The sequence below is a fragment of the Marmota flaviventris genome, chromosome 3 (assembly GCF_047511675.1).
Source record: "Marmota flaviventris isolate mMarFla1 chromosome 3, mMarFla1.hap1, whole genome shotgun sequence".
Classification (NCBI taxonomy): Eukaryota; Metazoa; Chordata; class Mammalia; order Rodentia; family Sciuridae; genus Marmota; species Marmota flaviventris.
The window spans coordinates 162388303-162408542 of record NC_092500.1 but is presented as its reverse complement, the minus strand read 5'-3'; the positions used below and the strand labels follow the sequence as shown (position 1 = coordinate 162408542).

Genomic DNA, 20240 nt, shown 5'->3' with positions numbered 1-20240 from the left:
ATCATTTTGTTTATCAGAGTAATTTTATTTTCTGAGTAAGACGTTAATAAATTTTGCATCTAGAGAAGTAACCTCATGATGAATTCACTCTTGGGTGCCGTGGGACATTTCCGTGGCAGCCTGGGTGGCAGCATGTGAGGGGAGTGGGCTTGCAAGGTCAGGAGGCGGGAAGGGGAGAGGTGCATAAGTTTGAAGGCCTAGGGATGGGGAATTTTTGATGATTATTTACTATTTGGTAACTCAGGCTTGAGGAGGTATAGGTGCCAGGGTCGTCTTGATCTTTGTGACTGAAACAAAGCTCTGGCTCGAGATACTGTACTTCCTTTATTGTTTCATGAAACTTGGGTGGAATTGTTTTCAGATCCCCAATTCACAAGTCTTTTAGCACGTCAGGGTCCAGCCCTACGATCCACACCAAAGATATATCCCATTTCCATGAGATGCGGAGTATTTCCTGTCTGCTTCCTCCCATCTCACAGCGTCATTTGTAGAGGCCAGGAATCTTGGCTACCAAAAAATAAAGAAAGAAAAAAAAAACAACTGATCTTTGATAGCATCAGGGAAGAAAGAATCCACTGGAAAGTCATCAGATAGTTCACAAAATGGCGGGGAGGTTATTTTGAGATTCTTAGTAGGAAAGTAGACTTGGACCCAGGAAGACGGACAGCAGAAGAGAATGCCAGGTTCCTTCCAGGACAGAGATGGGTCTTGGACCTGCAGTTACACAGCTGCCATAGGATGCTGTGCCGTTAACTCTGAGTCTTTGTCACTCTTTTGGGAGCATCAAATGGGTCCACTTGGATCACATGACTTACATCTTTGCTGCCAGGATCTAGGGACAGGCCACACAGTAGGCAGTCATTTTTGATGAGTGGCCTCAAGTCAACCAGCAGTATAGGCAGTTTCCTTTATAGTCATTTTGAGTGAAAGTCAAGGAATTGAGATACAGAAAATATACCCAAAGTAACATTTTTTTTTTTTTTTGGCAGCCCTTTCATGACTAATAACCACTGTTCCTGTTATTCTGCAACTACTTCTTACTGTGTTGTTGCTGCTAGTTAATGAGACATAGTACTTTTTTTGTAGCTATCAGATAAGTCTAATTAGCTTTATGATGATGTAGACCAGTGTTAGACCACATGAGCCTTTGGTTTTGCTAAATGTGTATGCAGCAACATTATCATCCATTGAGGAAAAGGGTATTAATGTAGCACAGAAATCAATATCAGTTATTGGGAAGAAAGAGGAATTAATCTACTTAGAACTCCAGCCAGCTTCTGTTACTGTTTTCATAAGTTCTTTGATGGCTTGTCATCATCCTAATAAAACTTATATCCCACCATCCCTCTCCTCTCTTGGTCTCACTGGTCCCCCTTCAGTCATTTCTACTCACTTTCCCCCCAACCACCACAGGGTCTTTGTGCAGACTCTTGGTTCCTCTTCCTGTTCCTCCTTCAGACCCCAGCTCAAGATTAATTTCCTAAGGAAAGTCTTCATATACTTCCTTCATGCCAGGACAGGTTAGAATCCATCCTTTCAGAGTACCAAACATATCTTTTCCATAGTATCAGTAATTACTGTTTTACATTTGTATGAGGGATTGATTATTAACTTGTGAATAGTTGATTAATGCCTATTTCAGTATAAGCTCAGTGGGAACAGGATTCTGTCTGCTTTTGCATAATATTCTACTCCTAGTGCATGGTAAATGAGGGAAATCAAATGTTGAGCAGAACTGAACAGTTGTTATCTGCAGTATAGAGCCCATGGTTATTCTTACGTAGCATCAAATCGTGACCATTTTTTGGTGAAATTATCAACTGATAGAAAATAATAAGTGAGTGACCCAAACTACTAAGCAAGACAATCAAAGAAATGAAGAATGAAGTGTTGGTGGTCTTAGAGGATATTTTGATAAAACAAGACAGCAAAAGGCAGCACTCTTTCTGTTCAGATAGTGTTTTAGGGAAAAAATACAAGTAAGGGCATGTATTTTGATTTTGTTTTTTAGAGAATAATCCGTCACTTAGAGACTGTTGGTTGAATTGACACCTGATGGTATAAACAGATAATTATAGATGGGTTTATTGGAGTAGCTTCTAGAACAGCATATTGTTTTCATCACTGACAGTCTCCCAGACGATTTTGCCTCACTCATCTGGAAGAACAGCTTTAGGGGCTTTGAAATACCATTTCTGTATTTGCATTTTGTGTTTATTATGGGGGAAAAGTGTACCTCCTTGTAGCACAGAAGAATTTATAGTGCATCCTGGTATACAGGAAAGACTAGTTTTGCTCCTCCTCCGGAAGGCCTAGTGATTCCAAGACACAGTCTTGTGTTTCTTTGCCACGCGTTTGAAAAGAGTTGAGCTGGCTAACAGTGTCCATTAGGCAGGTAGGTATCTGGACACACAGGTGTAGCCTCCTCCTGTATTTTCTGAGTTCCTAAGCAGCAATCTATTGTATGGTTCTGGTCTAAAATACCTTCATATGACTAGGTTTGGTTCATGAAGGAAAAATGATGTTTTCTCAAGTTTGGAACTATTTCACGCTTACAGTGTGTTTTTCCCCCCTCAAGAATGTTATTTAATTTTAAATGTAAGAAGGTTCTATTTAAAGGTTTTCCCCCATCCTGTTGCTTTGTATGTTTGAGGAACAGATGGAATTGAAAGCGTGTGATGCTATAGGCAGGACTGAGGGCTGCTCAAGTGAGGGAATGTGTCCTCCTAGGGCGAGCATGTCAGAGGGTGTACGACTCGGCACCTGCCAACGTAGACCTGGATTGTTCATTAAAGATGGTTTAGTTTGCATTCTAGGTGATACCTTATGAACCAAGGATATCCATAGCCATACCATGACACCAAACTTTTCACTTTTATGGCCACGGATGAGTACAGGCATGCCATCTGAAGTTTGCTCAGTAGCCTGAGATTGAAGACTAGGGGACCAAAGAAGAAAGGTCGCCATGCACCATCAGCCAAGTGTCTTCTCTGAGAAACTGTGCATGTCCCATATAGGATGGTGGGAATATGTCCGTCAAAGTGGTAGGTGAGTGGCATGTGGCATCAGGATTTCAGCCAGGCGCTAGTAGCTGGCCTGCATCAAGGCTCATGTGAGTGGGCCATCTGGGGATCAGGAGCCTGTTCTGGGGCATAGAGTGTTAGAAGAAACTAGGCTGCTGCCATCTGCTGTGGTTCAGAATGGGTCCCCAGACTAGAGATACTGTCAGCCGGGGTAGCCTGGGAGAGGACAGGAAAGATGAGGCAAGGAGGACATTTTTATCTGATTTATCTTTTTAATCTTTTTTTTTAAACTGGTTGTGGTGTGTATTCTCACCAGTGGTGATAGATAGTGTTATATCACCTAGAGCGGCTAGTTTTGGCGATCACACTGCAGTATGGAGAAGAGCACCCAGAATGCAGAAGAACACTCTAGACGCCACGGCCAGGACAAGAAACTGTCACACATTTTTTTCTGTACCCTGAATGTAATTCCTAAGCTATTGGTAGAGGGGTTTTTTTTTTGGTTTGTTTTTGTTTAAGTCTCCTTTCCGCAGTTGTTGTATGATTGACCAACTCCATTTCACTACTGGAGCCTCCTGTGTTCAGTTTCCTATTTCAAGGCAACTGTTTCAAGTCTTAATACAGTCTGGAAGGATGTGTTCGTGGAATGCTTAGTTTTCATGTAGAGGTGAGGAAAATTAGGAATCCTCAGGACACTTAATAGTGGGATCCAGACAAGTGACTTTCCATTCCTGTGTCTCGGGAATCTTCATCTATAAAATGATAAGACTGGAGGTGACTATTTCTGGGTTCCCTTCCAGTTCTAATAATAAAGTCCAAATGAATGGCGTGGAAAAGAATTGCTCATTAGCACCTGTATGACAGCAGCTATAGCAGCTCCTGAAGGTGTTGGGCCATGTGACATGCCGGGACCTGCCCCGACTCCCACATCAGCATCCTATCACTTTGCTGTTTCAGTGCGAGGGAATGTAATGTGAGGAGCCTAGGGAAAGCCAGAGAGCCTGTTATTAGGTGAACATTTCAACCATCTTCGATTCTGCAAGTAAACCGAAGGTGACCTCCTCTTGACACCTCCCACCTCCCCTAACCCTTCTAGGTCGCTGGATAGGGGTGCTTATTTATGCTTTGTCTTCTCTCCAGAGTTCAACTCAATCTGTGTGTGTGTGTGTGTGTGTGTGTGTGTGTGTGTGTGTTCGTTCTAATGGTTCCTTGATGTTTTCCAAGGAAGAATGAGGCATCTTCCTAGACACCACTATTGTTCTCATTTGGAATCTGTGAGCTGTTCAGTTTATTGGTACTCTGAAAGGTGTTCACCATTATGTTATGGCAACAGAATTTCCTAATCTCTCTACCCATCACCCTCAGCTGAATGTGAGCACTCAAGGTCAGGGGCCCGATTGTGTGTTTATTCCCAGCACCTCATACCTAGTTGCCACAGAGTAAAGATGTATTAAATTGAATTCCTCTCTCTGGGACTCTTCCTGAAGAGAAGTTAAGAAAGCTTTCCTGTTGACCATTAACTGTGACCCCTTTAAGAAGCCTTTCAGGGTTTATATATCAAATAGTGTCCCCATTTAGAGAAAGTGTCCAAAGGTGAAATACCAACTCCCAGCCTTCCAATTAGTTTGCCTTGTTAAGTTTTTCCTACAGTTTTGGTTGATTATAGAAGTCACCTTCATTTTCTGCTGAAGCATGTAGGGAAAGTCATTTTGTTCTTTTAAACAGTTGTTGCTCTCTGGGAGGCCTGCCTTTATATTATAGGAAGCAGGCTGTCTGCATAGGCTGGCTAATGTCTAGAAACAGCCCAGGCCTTAGAGCAGGGCTGGGGCTGGATGGAACAGCTGGTGTGTCTTTATGAGAGTGATTCTTTCCTGTTGCATCAAGTTGTGTATCTAGCACCAAGACCATAGGAGACAGTAAATATTGAAGGAGGAAAAGTCTTGTTCAGGAAATAGTTGGGAAGCCAGGTTGTTTAAGATGTGATATGTTGCAGGCATAGTCACTGCACCTTTACTTATAGCAAAGGACTAAGCTAAATGTCCAGTAATATGACTGACAAATATAATACGTCCATATAATGGAACCATATGCAGCTGTTAACAACGGGGTAGGGGGAGCTTTATATGTGATGATGTAGAATGATCATGATGATAAGGGGAAGAGCCAAAACCAGCAAGAATATATATCATGCTTCTACTTATTGTTGACCTGAGGAAAAGGGACAAACAGCATGTAAGGGAGAGTTCACTGTGAAAAGATGTATCTACAGTGGCAGCAGTTCTTATTTCTGGGCAAGGAGCTGAGCCACCAGTATGGGAAGGAGACATAAATTTCACTGCATGCTTGTTCCTTAGCAGAAGAAACAAAACAAAACAAAACAAAAAAACAAATGCTTTGTGAAATCTGATAGAGAAGGGGGGTACTTGTTTTATAGTGAAGTAGTTTGCCTGTTCCGTAAGTGGTCTTTGAGTCCTGTTCTCTACCAGGGCCTGATGTAGGCTGTGAGATGCAGGTGATTTCAGACAGTGAGGAGTGTCCTGAAGAAGGTTGTGAAGAATGACTGGGGTGGAGAGAGGGAGGTAGTTTTAGACAGAGTGGCCAGATGAAGTCCCTTTGAAAAGGTCACCTTAGAGCTGACCACTGAGTGATGAGAAGCCAGCTACATGGGGGATCAGGGTGGGGACAACAGAGCTCTAGGCAAGAAGGGGGCGTGGGTGATTCAGAAAAGCTTCAGAAAGGAGGCAAGCTCACTTCCCATGCATGGGTGAGAGGAAGCCACAGTCTGGAACATCAGCCTGGAATAAAGAGATGGTCCTGCCTGAAGAGACTGTAATATTGGCAAGTGGTGGGGATCAAACGTAGGTCTGCAGGGTGAGGCCGGAGCACCAAGGCCCTGAGCACTAGGGGTCCTTTCAGCTGTGCCGGTAGAGAAGGACATGTTCAGGGATGTGAACCATCTGCAGTTCCCTTCACTGTGTCTAGTTATGAATTTTATATTCTGGAATAGAGAATAGTGGCAAGGACAGAAGGATACTTTTTCCTTCCTGAACTGCAAAAAGGTTCATTACAGATTTTAAAAGGAAGGGACACCATAAAGAGCATATGCAGGAGACAGCACAGTGTGAGAGTTTGAGTCCAGGCTCTGTCAAAGCGTCCCAGGTGTACTCTACTCTCCTAACCTGTGCAAGGATTGCAGTACTATCAAAGCCACGTCACAGAAGTGCAAGTTTGAGACCCCAGTAAGATACTCTATTACTTCTATAAAGTTTTAGGTGCTGAATCCAGGCACAGTTTTGCACGCCTGTGATCCCAGAGACTTGGGAGACTGAGGTAGGTAGATATCAAGTTCGAGGCCAACCTCAGCAACGTAAATTGAGACCCTTAGGGAATTAGTGAGACCCTGTCTCAAGATAATTAATAAAAAGTGCTGGGCATGCAGCTCAGTGGTAAAGCATCCCTGGGTTAAATCCTTTGTACCAGTGAATAAATAAAAAGTTTTAGATGCTGAACAGGTGAAAATGGTTATTAGTAACGGTAGTCCAAGTATAATGCCAGTTGGACAGTCACTCAGTAAAGAATGGTACATTTTTGCTAAAATTCCCCAGAAATGAAGTTGGATATATAGATTACATTTCTCTATAAGGTAGCATGTGGTTTTCATTCTTTTTTTTTTTAAACCATTTTGATGGGGAAAAGAAAATTCAGTTCATCAGGAAACATACTCTTACTCCTCCTGATGTGACTGCCAGGTAGCCAAGGGTGTTTCTTCTAAACCAGTGCTCTCTGTTCAGAGCCTCTCTAAGGCTCTCCTATCTTGGACACAGTACTTTTTGAATTTTTAACCTTAGCTCTCTTGCCAGTTCCTTTATGGTTCTACCTACCTTAGGCTTATTTTGGTTAAATAGAGGTTTGCCCATAGAATTGCCATATTGCTTCAGTTAAGATGATTATAAATGGTGAGCTTTATTACGTTCTTATATTACACCACTTTTTATGTCTTTGGAACATGCTCTGTAAAGTACAGAGACACTACAGAATTTTAATTCCAAATGACAGTTATTCCGTGGCTCCATTACCAGGAAGAGAAGAAAGTGTACCTCAAAGTAGACAAAATGATGACATAGACTGAACTTTATGTCACCTTCTGGGGCAGCAGAGCCCCAAGATCTTTTAAATCCTTCTGTCCCATTATTACACCAAAATTAGTCAGTGTCTTTGTCTTACATCATAGCTGAAGCCCAAGTGCTTCAGTGCCTGGAAAAGAAAGAGGTCTAAACGGGGGTGAGGGAAAGCCCCTCTCATGGGGCTGAAACAGAACGCGGAGCACAAGCACCAACTTTACCTGGGCTCACTGACAGTGCAGGAAAACAGCCCAGAAGAGCTTAAGTAAGGCAAAAGAATGTCATATTATTTGGCTCTATACTATACAGAATTTGTAGTCGTGTCAAGGAAAAATTTCAATGTGAGGATGCAGTCTTCCCAGAGTGGTATTTACAAGCTGTTTTTGTTATTAACACGGAAACTTCCTTTACCTGGAAATTGTTCTTTCATGGATGGCCCTCTGCCCCTACGATGCCAGATAAGTCAGGCATTGCAATCTGGATTATTGTGCTGAAAGCTAACTTCATGTGTCAAGAACTAAAATTACCTTGTTTTCAACAGTGTTCAACTTGTAATGTTTCTGGAAGGTTGCATGATCTTATGTACACGGACAGTGTTTAGGGTGCTTGAAAAAGCTGATTGCCCCTCATTGATCTGAGTTGACTTAATTGATCTAACTCTGAGCCATATTTAAAGTTGCCATGTGCTAATCCCCCAACTTTTCTGTATGACCGAGAAGTAGCTAACATCTTTCTTCTTCATTTGCCCACCAGCTGGCAATTCCTCTTTAAATATCTGGCTGTAGTAGTCTGCGGTCATCAGAGACATTTAATTCTTTGGAATAGCAGTACCATGTGAATGGCTGTTAAACAGAGTGTGGCCTGAAACAGAAAAGAAGGGAAAATTATTGATCATGGAGATGCTTTTGTAGCTGCCATCCTTTCACTAGCCTGTAATTGATTGAACCTTTTGATACCCTCTGCATTTTTTCACCCCTTTGGAAATTTAGCTCCGTTCCTGCCCCACATGGTGCCTTGCAGATTACTTGAGACTTTTATTTGTGGTATCTCTATTTTGTTGTTGACATTAATGAGCTTACTGCACAATATCACAAGAGAAATGGTGTTGCTATTTGAAATGTTAATGAATTGCTTGCCTGGCCGGTTGCCATTTGTTCCAGTGTGTGAAGATGTGTGTGTGTGTGTGTGTGTGTGTGGAATAGAGAGAAGAGTAGCAGGGGTGGGATTGCATTTTTTTTTTTTCCTCTTTGCAGCCAGTGACGTGAGCCGTGCCTGGAACAATCAGACTCGCTGCAAACAGGGTAGTTGAAGAAGCTGGGGAGGCAGCCTGGTGCCTCTTAAGCTAAGGCGGATCACAGCGCTCAGGAGCTGCTCAGGCACAACCGGCAGAGTCTCTCCAGCGTTAGAGCCTTGTATCGGGTGGAAAGTGCCTTTTTCTTTCTCCAAACCCCTTGTCTAGTGGACCTTCGAAATGATTGGCGTGAATAGTGTTCAGAGTACCAGCAAGGTACGGGTGAGGACCTCTGGTTCTGTGAAATATTCCCGGGAGGATTCTATCCGGCGGCAGTCCCACCGGTCAAAGTCTATGAAAATTTCCAACTCCTCAGAGTTTTCTGCTAAGGAGACCAAGGTAAAGAAATACTGTGTTAAACATTATTGACAGTGGTATGGTGGGGTAACAGCATTTGATACAGTCTCTGGTGTGTGATGTGCAGTGACAGACTGAGAAAGTAGCAGGGACTATAAAATGGCTCTAAGATAATCAGGTGGGATCCGGCAAAAGGTCTGGTACCTGAACTCCAAAGATTGCTGTGGTGTAGGTCAGGATTTGTACAGAGCCAGTTTGTAGAAGGGCAGGGGAGAAGCGATGCTCAGATTGCGATGACCGTGGGAGACGTGGTTGGCACCTTGGTCTTATTTCTAGTCTCAGGAAGGTTGCCTTGACAAATGGTTTTTCAGTGCAGCATATTTTTAGATCATCGGGAATGTAGGGATGTTATATGTGATTTTATCTTTCGGTGAGCTCCTTTTGCCTGCCTTCCCCCAGTCTCTCTCCCTCCCTCAATATGTGGAGCTCGTGTACAGTAGTGATCTTGCCCTGTTCTACTCCATTCTGGTCATGTTTATCCCCAGGTATGTGCAATTAGGAGAAATGCTTTCCATGTTCCTCACATGCGTGTACCGGTGCCATGCAGCCATTAAGCCACTTGTGTGTTTGCGGCCGTCTTTGAGATAATAAAATCTTTGTTCATGTGGAATGTGAGGGGAGTGATTACGTAGTGAAGTGGGCATTTACTACATGCAACATATTCTTGAGATTCTTCCCACCACCATCTGTGTGAGCAGGGTACTCAGAAACACTCCCACTCCACAGGTTTAAAAATGGAATAATGGAATCATATCACAGAACTCTAGGGCTGGAGATGGGCTGATTCTAACAGAGATTCTGAGGCTTGGTAATGTGCAGAGCCAGCTCCAGGAGTGGATCTCGGTGTCACTTCAGCCCTCTCATGGGCTCTCTCCAGACCCACCAAGTGACATCAGGCTTTTGCCCTCCCACCTTCTGCCACGGCCCTTGTCTCCTCCTTCCCAGTCCCCTTCCTTGTGTGATATCACATTATTAAAAGTCTTTGGTAATAACAGGTTCCCCTCAAAATATGGCAGGCAGAGGAGGGTGGAGAATATCTTAGTGTAACTCTAAGAAATATGTTAGCTTTCCATCCACCCCCTTAGATGATGACACAGTGGAGTCTCACCCCATCAATCATTTGCAAATTGTTTGGCTCCATCAACTCTTCAGATGTGGCTGCTACTTCCTCAGGTTTTTGTTTTTGTTTTTTTTTTAAGCAATAGGTTTAGGAATAAACATGTGCCTCCACAGTCTTTTAATGTGACCTCAATGGAATATATTGGTTCCTACCAAACTATCATGAGATATCCTTTGGCATGCTGACTGTGGTCTCCTGCTGAGATAGACCCCAGGGTTTAAGATGGTGTTAAGTAATCAAATGTGTGTAGGCATATATGTGATTTTAGCATAGCTCTCAAATTTGCTTCTCTAAGGAGCACTAGCTGACACCTCTGGATTTTGTTGTGTACATCTTAATGCACCTTGTACTCATAGCATTGCAATCAGAGGCTGTGGGAAATCAGAGGTCAGGATCATGAATGCTGTTCTAGTCCTGTCACGCATTCTGATAATACAAGTGCTTGGTTATTAGTGGGTTTGTCCAGAATTAGGGTTGGTGTTATGGCATGTGGAAGCCAACCCTGGTAGCAATGGAGCAGGTTCTCCACTGCCTTCTCTATTTGTCACACAGCATAGGTATTTCTGTGTCTGATAGGGGTCTATCCAAGAGAAGGCCAAGCACTTTTTTTTTTTTTTAAATATTGCAGACCTTGCAAGGAGTCAACAGTATAAGAGGCACCTAGTAGAATTATGGTCAGGAGGCTGTTACATGATACTCTGGAGATTATATCAGTTTTTTTTTTTTTATTATTGTTTTAGAGGCATGTATGGTGTCTAAGTCCTGGGATGCGTATACAAGCTCCCAATATCTGACAGATTTTTTTTTTTTTTTAAGAATTATGTAGTCTTTTAAAATGGAACACCAAAAGTAACTAATATAGAATTGTTAGAACAGGAAATTAGGTTGACTGAACTTCGTCATTTATTAGCCATTTTTGTCCCCCAAATGAAGTAAACTGGATAACACATAGGCTGTAGACTGAGTTAGGGAACCCAGTTGTATTACAGACATGTCTAAATACAAGGCAACCTGTATTCTTACCCACAGTGTATACATTTTACTCCAAGTGTCAATAGAGTTCTCATTTACCTTATGCCTAGGAGTACTTGCCTAGTGCTTAAAAACAAATCGGGGTTTCTTCCTGCTAATCATGTAAATAGTGCTTTTTTCCTGATTCCATAAAAAATGTAGGCTGTCTAATCTGTTAATTAGAAGAAATTTTTCTCCTCTGACCCCAACCCCCATTTAAAAACAGTGGTACAATATCACTAATTCATGATACACTTGGGGTTTAGTGTTCTCTGAAGAACTCTGCCTTGGTCTTTCTAGAACAGAATGGGTGTAATCATCATTTCTCCTTTTCAGAGAGTTGGAATTATTGCATGCTTCTTATTCCCTTCAAACTTTCATGTCTGTAGCTTTGTTTTACTTGCCATTAAACACAAAATGGTTTATTTAAATATCGATTCATCCATAATTCTCACTTTTCATCTTGTTTATTAATTTTTTGTTCTTCATTTGAGGCAAGTGTTAAAGAACTTCTTAAAGAATTGGATACAAGTTGTCTTTAATTTTCGTGAAATACTTTAAAACTATTTGATCTAATTATTTTAAATAAAGAAAATTGAATTTTTTAAAATCACTTGTGGCTCATATTGACAGTCAGAAGCATGTCCTTTAACATCCTAAAATACAACTTCTATATGTTGTTTTCTTTAAAAAATGATTGTTTGTGTGAACTCTTTATCCTTTAAAGTGTTTTAATCCTGTTATTTCTTCTGGAGAGTGTGATTTTTATCCTTGTCTAGATAATAGTCCTTACCTCAAATTCTGAAGCAGATAAAATGGGAGAGACCAACACAAATGTTTTGGAAGAGGTTTTTTTTTTTTTTTTGTATTTCGTAAAAACTAGCATTCATTGTTAAAATTCATTAAGTCGGACTTTGACTTTAGCCATTTATTAGTTAAGCGTCTGGTGGCCACAAGGGGCAGTACAGACCTGCCTGCTGTCAAGCCTAGCTGGTTGCTCTGCCTTGGACAGAAGTAACATTTTGGAATCAAATTTTTAAAAGTGGAGTACTCCAGAATTCGGAGTTATGCAGTATACCATGTTGATTTTAAATTATTTTTAAATTTGTGTTTAGTGTGGGGGGGGGGGGCGTGCTGGGTATCAAACTCAGGGCATACGTTCTCCCAAGAACATGTTGATTCAAGCCTCAGTTCTGCCAGATGTTTTGATAGTTTTCCTCTGAATCCTGTTACAGCTGGTAAATCAATAATTTTGGTATTTGCTTAGTTTGTAATTTGAATGAGGCTTGAAACATAAATCTCTAAAAGTTAGTGTTGACAATCTTTTTCCCCTTTCCCATCTTTTGCTTTGGCACCATATGTTTGGATGGGGCTGGGGGCAAGTCTCATCCTGATGTTTTTGTTTCTTTATGTGGTTGAGGGTGAACATAACATACATGGTTGAATCCTTGAGGCATTTTTGGAGGAATAGATGAGGCTAGAGATCCATTAAACTCCTGGTACTTGGGTGGTGCTGAGTGAAAGCATGGGCTTTCTAGGCCAGGATGCCACTCAGGTCTTGCCTGGATTTTGCTTACTAATTAGCATGGTGCACCTAGACAAGTCACTTTTCCTCCTTGAGACACATCCATAAATTCGGAGATTGGAAAAATCATATATTTCTGTGAGCAGTGTAAATTTTAGAAATCTTGAAGAGATGAGTAGGGTAATTTCTGCTCTAAAACAAACCTAAAGATTAAGTGAAGGGAGATGAGTTTTGAATAAACCTCTTCCTGTACTAGTAAGAGATGTTAACCATAGCCATGTGAAAGAAAAATGGAAGTGCTTTGCTCCAAAACACTGCTTAGGGAATGTCTAATTCATCGCTTCGTAAAACAGAAGCAAGTTGAAAAGCACCATCAACTCTATTCTCTCCATTCTGCAAAGGCTTTGCTTTCTGTTTCTCCAGCATGGTTAGGTAAATGCTAATCACTTCTCCCTCTGAGAGTCAAATGCAGCCACAAAAGAACCCCAAGAAATCTTTACAAGGCCCTTTGGCAACCCTGAAGTTTTAGTGGGAGGTTTGCAGAGTGCTGGCTTTCTCTCCTAGGTCGCTTTCATTCTTCAGGCTAAGGCTAGAGCCTGGAAAGCAGATACTGGTCAAATTCTGGATCGTTCATATTTGCTGATTTAAAAATGTATGTCTCATGTAATTTGAGAGAATTGTAGAAATTCGAGAGAATTGGAGAAAACAGTGACTTAAATTTTTTTTGAAAGTGTATTTATGTATTTTTTAATTCTTAAATTGCAGCACAACATCCTTTAACCTTGTAAATTCACCTGTTAACTCTTTTCAGAGAGAGAAAGAACACTTGAATTGTTAGGTCCACCTATCAGGAAACCTCTGGCACTAGTTATAACGCTGGCAGGTTGAGGGAGTCAGAGAAGAGGTGTCTTTTACCAAGTAAATCTAGTAGGCATGAAGACAGTTTCATCACCAGAGCTGTTTTTCTTTTATTGATCCTACTCTTAATCTCCACTTCTTGTGTTCCAGGAGGTTATGCTCTTCCTACAGGTGTGCTTCTGCCAAGTGAGCACATCCTGATGTCTTCCCAGAGAAGATTTTCAGAAGAAACCTGGCTCCTTTGGGAAACTAGTGCTGCAAGCTCTATCATTGCCAACAGCTGTGTTGTGTATCCCCCTTATGACTTGAATCAGATTTTTTTTCTTTTTCTTTTTCTTTTTTTTTTGAGTTACAAAGCTAGCAGAATGACTTGAATTGTGTTGCCGGAGTTCTTGAATGTGCTTCCCTCCAATTTCTCTTCTTTCCCCTATGTTCTTGCTTTTTCTGTGATTTTCTCAGGTTGTACAAATACTAACACCTTTAAAAAAAAAAATATTGGTGCAACTGTGGGTTTGTTGTAACATATTATACATTCACACAATATAACAGTATAATTTGGTAAGTTAGCACCTTTTTTTGGGGGGGGAGGGGGATGTACAAATGATTGTTTAGGAGTACATGTTGAACAAACTATGCTCCTGATGGAGTGACACTTGTTGACCTGAATGTAATTAAACGCACACCTCCACCATTTCACTGTTTACCATTTTCACTTGAGTAAAGTGCAAGTCTTGTTAGTTTGGTTTGAGTGTCTCTAAAATAACTCCCAACGCCATTCTCTGTTCTTGCCCTGTTCCCCTGATTGTTATCGAAATCTCCATCCTTGTCCCCAATACCAACCCAATAACCTGGACGTGTTTGAAGAAAAGGAAAAAAGGGATTATTGCTTGCTAGCAAGGAAAAGCACAGGGGACTCCTGTTCCGGAGGCTGTGATTCTGTCTATGGGGGGGAACAGTGGGCTTTTAAAGAGGTGATTCAAAGGCTACATGTTCTTTGTGGGAGTTGTAATTCACTTGTTAATTTGGGAGATAGTAATTTCTGAGATCTTCTGGTGCCATTCCCAAAGTCTGAATTACTTCCTTCCTGTGTTGGGTGTGTGCTCAAGGACAGATAACTCTGCCTAGGTTGGGAAAGAAAAGTAATCCTGTTTCCCCAAGATTAAGAAGGGAAAGAGGTAAAAAAGTGGGGAGGGGGTGGAGAGAAACATATCTTAGTAAGTTGTGGGCTGGGGCTGGGAGCTCAGTGGCAGAGCGCATGCCTAGCACATATGAGGCATTGGGTTCAATTCTCAGCACCACATATAAATAAATTAAATAAGGTCCACCAACAATTCAAAAAATAATATTTAAGTAAAGCATTAAAAAAAATTATAGTGGCAGAGCAGCAAGGGCTATATTCAAAGCATAAGATGGCCCACTGTTAAATTATGAGTAGGCTCTGTCTCCATGCATCCTTCTAGCAAGGAAGTCCTAGGGCAGGTGTTCCAGAAATCCCATGCAGTATTTGGACATTGTGAAGAAGGTGCTGGTTCATGCTATCATAACCTGGCAAACTGGTGTTAATACCTGTGTCTGAACCAAGGGAAGGGAAGGGAAGAGAAAAATCTATGAAATATTGACAGGAGTCAAAGGAGAAAAAGGTAGTCATACTGAAGATCAGGGAGGTTAGTGGGGAGGACTAGAGTCTCTCATTTTTCAGGACAGTGCCTTTCCTTCAGTGCAGCCTGTTAGATCACACCTGGTCTTGGAGTTCAGGGATTACATTCATCTTAGAATCTAAGAAAAAAGTTTTAGAAAATGTTTTCTATTCCCTCATTTGTAGTGATGCTGAGCAAGATGGCTTCATCCTTAGTAATCTATCCTGACATTGTTTATTTTAATTAAGATTTTTATATTTTGCCCTATACAAACAGATGCTTTTTCATTACTTTTTAAAAATCTGGTCTACTGTGTTGTAGTAATAGGACATTCAATATACCTGTTTGAGTGGAGAGATCATCTGATTTTGGTGGATTTTCTCTCTCTTTTTTTTTTTTTTTTGTGCCAAGGATTGAACCCAGGGATGCTTAACCACTGAGCCACATCCCCCAGCTTGCCTCCCCGCCCTTTTTAATGTTAAGAGACAGGGTCTCACTGAGTTACTTAGGGCCTCCCTAAATTGCTGAGACCGGCTTTGCATTTGTGATCCTCCTTCCTCAGCCTCCCAAGCCCCTGGGATTACAGGTATGCGCCACAGTGCCCGACTTTGTGGATGTTCTTATTTTGGTAGTTGGGAATGCTTCATGTTGAAGTTATATGAGAGCACTGGGGAGCCTTCTCTTCCTCGCCTGAGTCTTCTCGTGACTGGCTGCTGTTGTAGTCTAGTTAAGCTTTAGAATGTGAAGCGCCACACACAGCACTGGAGACACCAGTGTGCTCATCATTGCCGAGTTCAGATCTGTTGAGCCTGGTGCTTGTTTGATTTCAGTAAATCAGATTAGATTATACAGCTGTCCCGGACAGTTCGATCTCCTCCTTGCACTCGGGTGAAATTTACTAAAATCATCTTCAACTCTGTGGCCTAGAAGTCTACTAGGGTACACCATGGCATTTACTATAAGCAGTAAGACCTTCTCTAGAGTCCAGAGCCCCAGCAGCTCATGACAAGGAAATGAATTCCTTTTACCAATTTTTGACTCCCAAGGCTGGGTCCTTTTTCTCTCTTGGAATAGTAGAATCAATAACAAGATTGAGCGTGGATTGAACAGTGAAGGAAACTTTTATTCGTAGCCAGGAATAGGAGAAGTGGAAGATGAATTCTCAAATCCACTTCCCAAGCCTTAAGGGCTAGGAGGCGGCAGATATGATAGAGGAGAGGGAAGGACAGGCTAATAAAGTGAGGAATATTCATGTTTTGTTTTTTCTTAGAATGGAGCTTTTCCCAATATTCACTTCTGTTGTTCCTTTTTTGGGCCTTTTAGATCCTTGCCATGGTGCGGAGAGAATGTGTCATTTAATGTGCAGATGTGATGATGAAGGTAGAGATTGTCAGACTAGACTCTGGTGGCCCTCTCAGATCCAGCTGATTTTAGCTAGACCACCTGAAAAGGAACTCTGGCCTCAGACAGCCTATCCTCAAATATAAGCAAGATTAGGGTGAGTTAGAAGTTCAGCTTGCACCCCCCCCCCCAGTACAAAATTGGGGCAGGGTAACAATCCTACTGATCTCCCAGATAAGTGCTCTTGAAGGGTGGGACCCTACCTAACAAGCTGTGGCTAGCAAGGAAAGGGCTTTCAGAGAAACTGCTCCTTACTGGCCCCCAAGAGGAACAGGTAAAATACCAGTATGACACTTTCCTTCCCCAGTGCGCTTTCTTAAGTTTTTAAAAATTTTTTTTATTTATATATGATAGTGGAATGCATTACAATTCTTATTACACATATAGAGCACAATTTTTCATATCTCTGGTTGTATACAAAGTATATTCATACCAATTTGTGTATTCATACATGTACTTTGGAATAATAAGGATCATCACATTCCACCATCATTTCTAACCTCATGCCTGTTCCTTTCCCCTTCAACCCCTCTGCCTTATCTGGAGTTGGTCTATTCCTCTCATGCTCCCTCTCCCTATCCCACTATGAATCAGCCTCCTTATATTAGAGTAAACATTTGGCCTTTGTTTTTTGGGGATTGGCTAATGTCACTTAACATTATCTTCTCTGACTCCATCCATTTACCTGCAAATGCCATGATTTTATTCTCTTTTATTGCTGAGTAATATTCCATTGTGTATATATGTCACACTTTCTTAAAAACAGGTAAAATAGAAAGGCCTTTCAGAATACTTTCATTATGATTGGGCAGTGTCACAAGGGACATTTTTTATGCCTCATCAGCCTCCTGCTGTGATCTCTGAGGCTATGATTAAGTGGTACTTATATGCAGCAAGAACTTAACTCTTAAAGTTAGAGCTTAAGGGAAAAATACTCTATCTCTATACCCACAAAACTCAACAAAATGACAGTGGAATTCATGGGTCTTCAAGGACATGGGCAAATGAGAGGGTGCCCTCAAGATGTCAGGAATTGTTGAAAGATGGAAAGCAGATAGCCTAGTTAACTATTTTGGCACCCCAGGGTAAGCTGAAATCCAGGTGCCTGTAGACTTGGAAGCAGGGGACTGATTTGCCCCCACAGAACCCAGGGGAGGCCCAAGATGGAGAGCGCTAGGTACCTCTCAGGGCAGCGGGTCAGAACAGGAGGATGCTCTTCAAGACTAAACTTAGTCATTGGGTCTCCTAGATGCCTTCTCCTAATATATGTCACCAAGTGACCCTTCCCCCAACATTTTCTCCTCCAGCTGAGTTTAACCAGAGGCATTGGATTTAGGAGATCAGACTTTAAGGCCTGCAGTTGACCTCATGTTGAAAACAGGATTGTGAAAAAAACACTTCACCAAGGAAGACTCTTTTCTCCTCCCCCATGTTGTTTTCCTCATTTACTGGAGGAAGTAGAAGACATGGCACCCAGGGCATTTAATAGTGCAGATGGATGGGGAGGCCCAGGATAATGGCAAAGGGAAGCCTTTGGACCACAGCTGTGCAGGAGCTGGAAACCAGGCAGTCGCAAGGAGTGGGAGCAGGAGGATTCCTGATGGAGCACATGCTTGCAGGGCTGCAGAGAGGAGATGTGCAGAGTGTGGAGGAGAACAAGAGGTGGGTTGATAGTAAACAAGATAAAACATGGCAGCAAAATGAAATGCAAGAAGTTTAGCTAAAAGGGAATGTAGCTTAGTGTACTAACACCCAGCCCAGGCAAGAGTAGGACCTATGTGGTCATAACATGGACACTGAAGATAGATGAGTCTGCAAATTGTGAGACCATTTTACTAGATTTGGAGGGAGAAGAGTGTGTGTGTGTGCGCGCGCGCGTGCGCTCCCACTCACAGGAGAGAGCTTTGTAGTCTTTTTTGTTTTTTCAGAGTTTCACAGCTATGAGTTCATAGTGCATATTGAAAATAGAAAACCCAAAAAAGAAGGTTACCACTGACAGTAGAGTTTAGAGTTGTTTTCATTATATATCTTTTGGTAATTTGAATTATGTAAATGATATATATCCATTGGCTTGAAGATTTTTTAACACAAATAGACTAAACACCATATATGGGTACATGTGAGACCCAAGTAATTTCGAGTGACTAGAATGGTTTGTGAATCTCATTTCACTTTGTGTTTTGCACATATGAGACAATAGGGTTCCCTTTAAAAAGTAAAAAGTTGGGGGCTGGGATGTGGCTCAATCGGTAGCGCGCTCGCCTGGCATGCCTGCGGCCCGGGTTCGATCCTCAGCACCACATACAAACAAAGATGTTGTGTCCACAGAAAACTAACAAATACATATTTTTAAAAAATTTTCTCTCTCTCTCTCTCTCTCTCTCTTAAAAAAAAAAAAAAGTTGAATCCTTTTCAAGACTGTCCTCCAGCACTTACGGGTCTAGAACATATTTTGCTGCTAGTTACAAATATTAGTGATACTGGCCATTTCTGGAGAAAGTTTCTTATTCTCAGCTTGTCCATGCTACTTTTTTGATGGAATGATAATAATAGTAGTTTTGTTCTTTAAAAAAATTTTTGTTTTCTTTCCTAGCAAAATGAAATACTGGCAATTCTGTGTAGATCCCCAAAACTTCTTTTGATAATTTTCTTGTTTATGAAATCTGAAAGCCTAGTATTTGCTGAATTAGATTATTTAATTTGGCTATATTGATTGTCATGGATAAAATCTATTTCCATTTGGTTTGTCTTCATTGCTTTGTCTAATGCATGGAAATGACAGGGAACAAATGCCAGGCCTAGTGTTCTTTCTAAATGTCAAAGTCCTCTAGGGATTTTTTTTTTTAAACAAGCCATTTATTAAAAAGGACTCCGCTTGTCACCCAACTTTTTTTTTTTTTAAAACTGGGCACATTAACTTCATCATCATGTTCATAATGATTAAATATATTTAATCATTTTCCTCAGCTATTTAAGAAATACTGCAATGATTTACAAGGTCATTTGAAATTTGTTCTTATGTTCTCAGATAATAAAGCATTCCTTCAACTTAGGGTATATGCCTGCTGTTCTCAATCATAAAAAAGACTTATCAATGAGAGGGGTCTAACAACAGATTATAGTAAGTACAATCCAGAATCATCTTTGAAAATATAGTTATCTCTCTCAACAACATGAATTATCTATCCAAATTGAGGTGTTTTTTGTTCTTTTTTTGTTTGTGTTTTTTTTAATTTACTGGGCATTGAACCCAGAAGTGCTTTACCACTGAGCCACTCCACAGCCCTTTTTAATTTATTTATTGACAAGTCCTTGCAAAGTTGCCAAGCTGGCCTTGAACTTGGAATCCTCCTGTCTCAGCCTCCCAATTTGCTGGGATTTATAGGTGTTTGCTTCTGTGCCCAGCTCGAGATAACTTTTTGATAAATAAGTGACACTTTCAAATGATCAAGCTATAAAACTTTAAAACAAAATCAGTCAATGACTGTAATCACAATGAACTTGGGACTCAGGATGTTCACACAGGTCAGAGAATAGTGACATATGCTGAAGAATACCCTGGCAGTTAACCTTTCATCATCCCTATATGGAATAAGGTTTTTGCTAAGACTTTAATTGCATAAACTTCTAATAGAAGCTTTCGGGTTCTAAGGGTTTCTGCTTTTAAATCACATCCATATAATGTTTTAGGACACTCGTTTTTAATATCTACTTAAAATCCTCTGGTGGTTACCCAACATGCACAAAATAAACCCCTACTATGCTCTAGACCCATGTGACCCACTTACCCATTTCCCCGTATGCACAGCAAACTGGGTCCCCACAACCAGCCTATTATGCAGGCCCACCCAGCACAGCCATGCCCAGGGACTGCTTGCTCTGTCACTCACCTGTGC

General features: G+C 41.3%; 1 protein-coding gene across 4 annotated transcripts in view; it reads left to right on the top strand.

Annotated features, from left to right (window-relative positions):
- The window catches only part of Psd3 (pleckstrin and Sec7 domain containing 3), a 468534-nt gene that overhangs the window by 315628 nt on the left and 132666 nt on the right, over positions 1-20240 (top strand). Inside the window, exon 1 of one of the 4 annotated variants that reach the window (XM_027927090.2) lies at positions 8616-8774. The exons of the other annotated variants lie outside the window; for them this stretch is intronic. Within the exon in view, the coding sequence (XP_027782891.1) occupies positions 8616-8774 (159 nt within the window). Of the gene's footprint in view, positions 1-8615; positions 8775-20240 lie in introns of those variants that run through there. 4 annotated transcript variants of the gene reach the window in all.